At 47.7% G+C, this 10584-nt stretch overlaps 1 protein-coding gene across 1 annotated transcript in view; it reads left to right on the forward strand.

Moving 5' to 3' along the window:
* The window catches only part of GPR108 (G protein-coupled receptor 108), a 9810-nt gene extending 9467 nt beyond the window's left edge, over window positions 1–343 (forward strand). Inside the window, exons 16-17 of the mRNA XM_006868881.1 lie at window positions 1–100; window positions 271–343. The exon at window positions 1–100 is cut by the window's left edge and continues 11 nt beyond it. Coding sequence (XP_006868943.1) covers window positions 1–100; window positions 271–343 — 173 coding nt within the window. The remainder of the gene's footprint in view (window positions 101–270) is intronic.
* Window positions 344–10584: the final 10241 nt, after the last annotated feature.

Genomic DNA, 10584 nt, shown 5'->3' on the forward strand with positions numbered 1-10584 from the left:
CCTTCTTTGTTCTTACGGGCTACAAGTTCCAGCCCGCGGGGGACAACCCATACCTGCAGCTGCCCCAGGACGATGAGGAGGATGTGCAGATGGAACAGGTGTAAGTGTGACCTGGAGATGGCCGGGCGAAGGTGGAGTTACGGGACTTCAGTGAGGTGGGCGGGGCTGGGGCTTTGGGGGCGGGGCTGCAGCTGAGGGCATCTGATGGGGTAGGTGAGCTGGGTGCATCCCTCTCAGTTCCTGGACCGTCCCCTCGCATTCTATTTCCAGGATGACGGACTCTGGGTTCCGGGAAGGCCTGTCCAAAGTCAACAAAACGGCTAGTGGACGGGAGCTATTGTGATGGCCCGCTTTGCCCACACATTGGCCCACACTTGGGACCCCCGAGTGTGGGAGGAGGACGGGTGAGAGGAAGAGGGGTCGGTGCGGAGGTGGCGTCAGTTCCCGAGACGATTCCTAGAGCCCACTCAGAAGCAGACCAAACCCCATCCTCCCAGTTGGATCAGGCAGGCCTGCCCTCATCCTGGTACCACCCTGACCAAAGCTGTTTATAATAATGACCAATCTGTTTTGTTACCCATGCTCCTTGTCTTTCTGGGGTTGGGGATCTAAGGCGCAGAGTTCACGGTTACAATTTAGAATACAGTGTTTGCTAGGCAGAGAGGGGCAGTGCCCAGAGCTTTACACACTCCAACTACCAATCAAGCAACGATTGTGTCGGGCCACATATGGGGGTTCCCGAGGACCCTGCATTGGGAGAGCAGGAAGGCAGCCATGGGCAGAGGTGAAGAAACGATAATGATATCCAGACCAGCAGTTAGCTCAGGCAAAAGTAAGACAAAATATTCGGGAAAAACAAAACATGTCTGGAGTCAGCTCCAGCTCCTGGAAACTCCATGTGTTATCAGAGTAGAATTCTGCGCAGTAGGATTGTCAGTGACTTTTCCTGGTTGGTTTGTTTGTTTTCTTCTCAGAAATAGCTTGCCAGGTCTTTCTTCCTAGGCACCTCAGTTGAGTCAAGTCAACCTTTAGGGCCAGTAACTGAGCACTTAGCCATTTGTGCCGCTCAGGGAACTCCAAAACGAAGCTTCACAATAATAGCAGTGGTGATGGAAGCATTAAGTGCTTACCTGCCGAGGGCAGCAGTTTGAATCCACCAGGGCTGTGAGGGAGGAAAGCCCTGGTGATGGACCCCTGCACATGACAACCTAGAAACCCTTTGGGGCAGTTCTAGTCTCTCAGCACTCACCAGAATGGCCAGTGCAGGCCAGATTGATTCTAAGGCCAAACTCAACTCTTAACTCAAAAAGCTTATGATGAGGCACAGAGAAGCCAAGTAACTTGCTCAAGATCACACAGCTCACAAGTCAGTAGGGTTCCAGACCCAGGCATTCTGGTTCCAGAGTTGATCTTAATCACTGCGTTGGCCCTCTGCAGCTCACCTGTCTTCGACCACCTACTCTGGGTCCCTGGGTCAAGGCTTGACCTCTCTGTTTCCTTGAGTGTTTGTAAAACAGAGTCTCAAGACCGGTGTGTCACCAAAGATAATGGTGTGAGCTCTCAGGGAGCGGCCCTGAACTTTGAGGTGAGGATCACAGATTAGATATGTGAGGGCAGGCTCCTGAGACCACCCACCTCCAGCTGGAGTTCCTTTCAGCTGGTAGTCGCAGTCCTCCGCGGAGCCCCTAAGGCCCTGCCTGCTAGGGGCCCCAGGCATGGGTCCAGTAGGGGCCAGCCTCTCTAAGATTTCCTGCAGACGGAAGCCAGCGTGGCTGGGGCCCAAGGGAATAAATAGCCCAGCCAGACAATGACGGAAGGGAGGTGGCATGGCAGGCCCCCACGGAAGCTGCAAGACAGGCGCAGTGCCTGGAATAGCCTGGTGCACGCAAGTCCTGCTGCAGAGCTGGCTGGGTGGTGTGACCCGAAGTCTGAAGGCAGACACAACGAGTACCAGGCCTTCACGTGGGGGCCCACGGGAGCCAGGGGAGGGCGGTACTTGGTCATGTGGGAGGTGGTGATTCATTCCATAGCTAAGTCTCCAGGAACTCTGGAGAGGTACAAACAGTTAACATGCCAGCTGATCACTAAAAGTTTGGAGGGTTGAGTTTACCCAAAGGTGCCGCAGAAGAAAGACCTGGCAATTGACTTCTAGCCATTGAAAAGCCCATGAAGTCCTGGGGCTCAGGACCCTACTCTCAGGAGACACCAAGATTGTTATTAGCATAATATAGTCTACAAGGAGCTCTGGTAGCATAGTGGTTACGAATCGGGCTGCGAACTGCAAGGTCAGCAGTTCGAAACTACCAGCTGCTCCACTGGAGAAAGATGAGGCTTTCTGCTCCCGTAAAGATTTACAGCCTCGGAAACCCTGCTCAGGGTCGTAATAGGTTGGAACCGACTTGACAGCACACAACAGCATAGTCCATAAAGACAATGTTCTACATCCTACTTCGGTGAATATCCAGAGTGAGACAAAATGTGGAAAGCTCAAAATTATTTAAAAGCCCTGGTGTGGCACTGTAGGATAAGTTGCTCTTCAGAAACCCCATAAGGGTTGCTATGAGTCGGAACCAACTCGATGGTATTTAATAACAACATGGAACCCCTGAAACTATAGCCCTACGTCACTCTTCAGATCTGGAACTGAACTCACCTTTGGGCTCAAATTGAAGCCTGACACTAATCAGGTCTGTGAGGGGAGCAATAACACTAGGAAAATAAACACACTCTAGGGCAATCAATCATTTGAGATCAAAAAGGCAGCATTTACCCAAGGACAAAGTTCAGAAGTGTTAGTTAGGGAAGGAGGATAAGGGATGTTCCATTGTAGAGACTGCAATCAATAAGACGATATCAAATGCATATGAACGGTTTAATAGAAAACTGTAAACTTTCACCCAAATCACAATAAAAAGGCTTTCAAAATTAAATTCTTACTGAAGGAAAAACAAAACCCTTTTGGGTACCATCTAATTAGTTCAGACTCAAAGACTCCCTTGTGACAAGCGTAGAACTGTCCCATGGGGTTTGTTTGCCTGTATCTACAACAACAGACCCCTGGGTCTTCTCTCCTGTGGAGTCGCTGGGTAGGTAGATGGCATGTTGCTATGTTGCTCCTTGGTAGATGCCGACAAATTGGTTCTAACTCATAGCAACCCTAGACACAACAGAACCCAACACTGCCCTGTCCCGAGTCATTCTCGTAATCATTGCTATTCTTGTAACTCATTGTTGCAGTCACTGCTTTGACCCATTTTGTTGAGGGTCTTCCTCTTTTTCACTCATCCTCTACCAAGCATGATGTACTTTTCCAGGGACTGGTCCCTTCTAATACCATGTCCAAAGTATGTGAGATGAAATGTCACCATCCTCGCTTCTAAGAATAATCTGGCCGTATGACTCCTTCCAAGACAGAATTATTCATTCTTCTGGCATTTTCAATATACTTTGCCAACACCATAATTCAAAAGCATTAATTCTTCGATGGTCTTCCTTATTCACTGTCCAGCTTTCACATGCATGTGCTGTTGTTGTTAGGGTCCTTAAGTCAGTACCTTACGCACATAGCGACCTTACGCACAACTCATAGTGACTTTACGCACAACAGAACAAAACACTGCCAGGTCCTGGGTCAACCTCACAATTGTTGCCGTGCTTGAGCCCATTGATGCTGCCACTTGGCCAATCCATCTCTCTGGGGGTCTTCCTCTTTATCTCTGACCCTCTACCTCACCAAACATGATATCCTTTTCCAGCGACTGGTCCCTTCTGACAATATATCCGAAGTATGACAGACAAAGTTTGACCATCCTGGCCTCCAAGGAACACTCTGACTGCACTTCTTCCAAAACAGATCTATTGGTTCTTTTGGCAGCCCATGGCACTTTCAATATTCTCCTCCAACACCATAACTCAAAGGCATCAATTCTTCTACAGTCTTCCTTATTCACTGTCCAGCTTTCACATACATATGAGGTTATTGAAAACACCATGGCTTGGGTCAGGTGCACCTTAGTCCTCAAGCTGACATCTTTGCTCTTCATCACTTTCAAAAGGTCTTGTGCAGATTTGCCTAATGCAATACGTCGTCTGATTTCTTGACTGTTTCTTCCGTGAGTGTTGAAAGTTGATCCAAAAAGAATGAAGTCCATGAAAACTTCAATCTTTTCTCCATCTATAAGAAAGTTGTTTATTGGTCCAGTGGTGAGGATTTTTATTATCTTAATATTGAAATGCAATCCATACAGAAGATTGTGGTCTTTGATCTTCATAAGTAAGTATTTTAAGTCCTCTTAGCTTTCAGCAAGCAAGGTTGTATCATCTGCATATTTCAGGTTGTTAATCAGTCTTCCTCCAATCCTGATGCCCCGTTTTTCTTCATAGAACCCAGCTTCTCAGGTTGAATAAGTATGATGAAAGAATACAACCCTGTCCCACACCTTTCTTAGTGAAGAGGACTTGAAGCACTTACTGATGAAGATCAAACACTACCGCCTTCAGAATAGATTACACCTCAACATGAACACAACCAAAATCCTCATAACCGGACCAGTAAATAACATCATGATAAATGGAGAAAAGATCGAAGTTAAGGATTTCATTTTACTTGTATCCACAATCAATGCATATGGAAACAGTAGTCGAGAAACCAGAAACATATTACATTGAGCAAACTTGATGCAAAAGACCTCTTTTAAAGTGTTAAAAAGCAAAGATGTCACTTTGAGGACAAAGGTGCTCCTGACCCAAGCCATGGTATTTTCCGTTGCCTTATATGTATGCAAAAACTGAGCAATGAATCAGGAAGACTAGAGAAGAATCAATGCATTTGAATCCTGGTGTTGGTGAAGAATATTGGACTGCCAAAGACCGAGGAGCCCTGGTGGCACTGTGGGTTAGGCATCGGGCTGTGTAAGGTAGGCAGTTCAAGCCCACCAACCACTCCAAGGGAGAAAGATGAAGCATTCTGCTTCCATAAAGATGTACAGTCTCAGAAACCCTTTATCGTGTTACTATGCATCTGAATTGACTTGGTGAGTTTGGTGGTGGAGATTTAACCAGAAGAATCAACAAATCTGTTTTGGAAGAAGTATGGCTGGATTGCTTCTTAGAAACCAGAATGGCGAGACTTCATCTCAGATACTTTGGTCATGCTATCAGGAAGATTCTGGTAGAGACCTGGTGTGGCGCTGTAGGCAAGGCTGAAGGTTCAAATCCGCCAGCCGCTCCTCGGAAACACTATACAGGATTGCTATGAGTCAGAACTGACTCAACATTTACCAACATCAGAAGGAACCAGTCCCTGGAGAAGGGCATTATGCTTCGTGAAGTGGAGGGTCAGCGATAAAAAGACCCTCACAGAGATGAATTGGCAGTGACCGCAACAATGTGTTCAAACACGACAATTGTCAGGATTGCGCATCTAGTATTTCATTCTGCTGTCCGTGGGGCCACCGTGAGTGAGAACTGACTTGATGGTACCTAACAACAGATAAGGAAGCTGGTCAGGAGCCTCAGCAGGCAGGCTCCGGGACCCCGGCAGAGCTGGACTCAAGCTCTGTCCCTCTGTCCTCCTGGTGCAGGGATCCCGGGGACCCAGCCCTCTGCTGGGGTCTCAGTAAGGGAGGTGGAGGCAAGGGGCCGTTGTCCTGGGAGTCCATACACTAAACTAGTTCAAGGTTACTGCTGGGCCTATTGATTCGGCAGGTTCAAGGTTACCACTGTGAGTTACTGAGTAACAGGGGGAGGAGACTGGCCAGGCTTTGGGTCCTGTAGGGAAATTCTTTGTCAGCAGTGGAACAGGGACCCCTATGCTGCAACTGCGGTGTTCCCATTACCCCTAGGTCTGGGGGGCACCTCCGGGAGAGGCTGGGGGTGAGGAGTCTGAGTCCCTCACCCAGAAATTATTCCCACCCCTTCCCCCGGGAACCCCAGATAAAATGTAGGATGCCCCATTGGGTTCCTGGTATAAGTGTATCGTACCAACCATCATGTAGGTGGGTGGGTGGGTCCATTGACTGGAATTCCAGCCAAGCCTCCTCCTCCTTCTACATGGGACCAACTCATGCTAAGAAATTATGCATCTTTTATCTGAAACTCAGATCAAACTGGGTGCCTTGTCGTTTTATTTGGGAAATCTGGCCACCTTAACAGCTCAGTCACCTCAGACGGGAAAAGACCTTCCATTGCTGTCCCTGTAGAGTCTCTGAAGAGTCAAGAATTTCTGGGTGCCTTCTGACCTCACCTACCACCTTACCTGGGCAGCTTACCGCATACCTCACCTGGACTACTCACCTTACCAACACACTGTCAGACAGTCTGGTTAACCCTCACAGCAAGCATAAAATACTACTTTTGTTCTTGTCCACCTTGTCATTATTGGCAGTTCAGAAAGTTCAGTCTTATGGTGACATCATGTGTGTCAGAAAATGGCTGGTTTTTCTGAAGTACATCACCAGGACTTTCTTCTGAAACACCTTTGCTGCTGTGTGCCATGGAGTCGGTTCCGACCCATAGCGACCTTGTATACAGGGTTTCCGAGGCTGTAAATCTTTATGGGAGCAGAACGCCTCATCTTTCTCTCGTGGAACAGCTGGTAGTTTCGAACTGCTGACCTTGCAGTTCGCAGCCCGATTCGTAACCACTAGGTGAGTTCACACCACCAACCTTCTGGCTAGTACTCGAGCGTTTAACTGTTTGCCCCACTCACGTTACTCTGTGTGTCCATCTTACAGATGTGGACACTGAGGTGCAGCCAGATAAAGGCTGTTGTTGGTTTAGGTGCTGATGAGTCAGTTCCAGCTCATAATGACCCCGTGTACAGCAGAATAAAACTGTCCACCCTGCGCCGTCCTCACAATTGTTATGTTTGAGCCCATTGCTGCAGGCACTGTGCCAATCCAGCTTGTTGGGGGTCTCCCTCCTTTTCGCTAACCCTCCACTTTACCAAGCATGATGTCCTTCTGCAGGGACTGGTCCCTCCTGAGAACATGTCCAAAGGATGAGAGACAAAGTCTCACCATCCTCACCTCTAAGGAGCACTCTGGCTGTACTTGTTCCAAGACACATTTGTTTGTTCTGTTAGCAGTCCACAGTACTTTCAACATTCTTCACCAACACGATTCAAATGCATCAGTCCTTCTTTGGCCTTCTGTTTTCATTGTCTGTCTAGCATTCACACAAGGAGCTCTAGTAGTGTAGTGGTTACGAATTGGGCTGCTAATCTCACGGTCAGTAATTTGAAACTACCAGCTCTTACATGGGAGAAAGATGAGGCTTTCTGTTCCTGTAAAGATTTACAGACTCGGAAACCCGGTACAGAGTCACTATGAGTTGGAACCGACTCCACGGCACATAACAACTACAACAACAGCGTTCACATACAGATGAGACATTGAAAATACCATGGCTTGGGTCAGGTGCACCTTAGTCCTAAAGTGACATCTTTGCTCTTTTAACACTTTGAAGTGGTCTTTTATAGCAGATTTGCTCAATGCTCATTTGATTTCTTGACTGCTGCTTCCATAGGTGTTGGTTGTGGATCCAAGTCAACTGAAAATCCTTGACAACTTCAATCTTTATTGGTCCAGCTGTGAGGATTTTTGTTTTCCTTTATGGTGAAGTGTAATCCATACTACAGGCTGTAGTCTTTGAACTTTTATCAGTAAGGGCTTTGAGTCCTCTTCAGCAAGGAAGGTTGTGTCATCTACATACCACAGGATGCTAATGAGCCTTCCTCCAATCATGATGCTGTGTTCTTCTTCATATCATCCACTTTCTCAGATTATTTGTGCAGGATCCAGAGATAAAGACTACAAAGTCATCAAATGCTGTGGCCGGGATTCGAACCAGGCAGTGTGGTTCCAGCTTCTGCATTCCATGCAGAAAGAAACACTGAGCTGGGCCTGAGATTGGGTGGAGATGGTACCAAGGGCCCGGGACCCACTCAGGCTAGCTTTTTTGGGGTGGGAGGGACCTCACAACCTCCCACTTGTCAACAGCACAAGACAGCCTGAACTCTCCCTTCCTCAATGCTGGGAATGCTGATTGAGAAAGGCAGCTAACTGGAAGTCCACCCAAACCTCCTCTCCCTCCCCTCCTGGCTTCTCTTGCCCACCACCTTCCTCCCAGACTCCTAGATATGAATGTCCACCACCCCCAGTAGGAAGGGTGCTATTATATTGAAGAACTTGTAATTTGGGTTATTCAGCAAGATGTAGATAAATGGTTGAATGGAAAATTTGCTCTGTAAACTTTCACCTAAACCCAAATTTAAAAACAAACAGAAAAGGCCTTGATGGTTGAGAAATCTCATCGCTAGCCTCCTGTCAGCCCTGCAGCCTTCCTGCCCCCCGGAGGGCTTGCTCCAGTCTCACCTCCTGGAGTTAGGGCCTTGACCCTTTTGTTGTCATTGTTGTTAGGTGCCATCAAGTCGGTACCAACTCCATGCACAGCAGAACGAAACACTGCCCGATCCTGGGCCAACCTCACAATTGTTGCCACTCTTGAGCCCACTGATGCTGACACTTTGCCAATCCATCTCACTGGGGGTCTTCCTCTTTATCTCTGACCCTCCATCCTACCAAATACGATATCCTTCTCCAGCGACTGGTCCCTCCTGACAATATGTCCGAAGCATGAGAGACGAAGTTTGGCCATTCTGGCCTCCAAAGAGCACTCTGGCTGCACTTCTTCCAAAACAGATCTATTGGTTCTTCAACAACCTGTGGATTGATCTTTCCATGTTGTGAGAGGCTTCAAAACACTGTCTCTCTGAATGGTCATATCAGCTAGCATTTGCAGCTGAAGCTTCAAACAGGGAAATAGGACAGGAATTCCTTCTGCAAGTCATCAAGCCCCACAGCAGAAAGTGGAAGGTGGTAGTAAAACCAGGAACTGGAGTGTTGGGCGGAGGGGTGGGGGTAAAGAAAGTCCCAGTGACACAGTGGTTAAAAGAATTCAGATGTTAACCCCCAGGAACAGGGTTGTGGTATGAAGCCACCAGCCACTCCACAGGGCAAAGAAGTGACAGCCTGCTAAATAGATTGCTGTTGTTGTTGTTAAGTGCCCTCAAGTCAGTTCTGACTCATAGGGAGCCTGTATAGGGTTTCCGAGGAGTGACTGGTGGGTTTGAACCGCTGACCTTGCAGTTCACAGTCCAGTCCTTACCCTACAGGGCCACATCGTGAGATCACAGCCTTGGAAACACTATGGGGTTGTTCTCTTTTGTCCTCTTAGGTCTCTAGGAGATCGAATTAACTCCATGACAGTGGGTGTGGGTTGGAGGTTGGAGAGGTCCCTGGGTGGGTGTAAATAGTGTGCACGAAACTAAACCAGACAGTTCAAATTCATCCAGTGGTGCCGTGGAAGAAATGCCTGGTGATCTGGTTCTTTAAAGATCACACACACCAGATCGCCATGATTCAAAGCAGACTCCATAGCAGTAGGTTTGACTATTGGGCTTGAGGGATAAAGGAAAATAGAGGAGTAATTGGGGAGTGGGAGCCATGAGGTGGGCAAACACTTTGCACTAAACTATTAGTGGAAAGGTTCAACTGTACCCAGTGGCACCTCAGAAGTAAGGAATGGCCATCTGCTTCTCTAAAGATTACAGCCAAGAAAACTCAATGGAGAATGTGCCCTGTTGGCACAATAGTTAAACACTTAGCTTCTAACCATAAGGTTGGCCAGTTTGAATCCATCCAAAGATTAATCAGGAGAAGGGCCTGGTGACTTGCTCCAGTGAAGACCACAACTTAGAAAACCCTCTCTGGCAGGTCTACTGTGAGTCAGAGCTGATTGGATGGCTCTCACCAGCAACAACAGACTGGTAGTTTGCCTGAGGCATACTAAGAAGGCAACAAATGTTACAAAATGTATCAATAGATGAAAATTTTTTTAAAAGACAAGGAACTTGTGGAGTACAGTTCTACTCTCAGTCAGAATCAGCTTGGTTTGGTTTTTGTTTGGGTGATAAAAGAAAATACAGGAAGTCATTGGGGGATGGGAGGGAGGTTTCAGGATCCCAGCAGATGCCCAAATCGAGCCCAGATTAGGGAGAGCAATCAAGTGTTTGCCAGCTCTCTCCTCCCCTTCTCAAGAGAGGGTGTTGTAATCGCAGCAGACAGAAACCAGGTTTGTTCTCATTCCTCATGCCCCCCTCTGTTCTGGGCACTGCCAGGAAAAGAGTGTTGGTTTACAGGAAATCAGGCAAGTTCCCCTTTAACCCCTGCAATGGGGCTGTGGACATCAGCCTTTGGGGCTCAGGACACGCCCCCCACAAGCACCTTTCCATGGCCATCGGTGCCTGGACTTCACCCCCTCCTTCAGATGTCAACCTAGCTCAAAATGAAAGAAATACAAAGTAAAATGGCAAGGAGATGCCAGGTGGAGCTGGCAACCACCCAAAGGTTTGCCAACCGTGCTCTGGCAGATAAGTGGTGGGGAAATCCACAATTTCTGGTTGTGCTGGTAGATATGTAAATCAGTACAACTTCTATGGAGGGGAAATTCATCAATATCCAGCAAGATTGCTAATGATTTATAGACTCACCCAGTAAGGGCTCTGAATACACTTGCATGTGT

The sequence above is a fragment of the Chrysochloris asiatica genome, unplaced genomic scaffold (assembly GCF_000296735.1).
Source record: "Chrysochloris asiatica unplaced genomic scaffold, ChrAsi1.0 scaffold00125, whole genome shotgun sequence".
NCBI lineage: Eukaryota > Metazoa > Chordata > Mammalia > Afrosoricida > Chrysochloridae > Chrysochloris > Chrysochloris asiatica.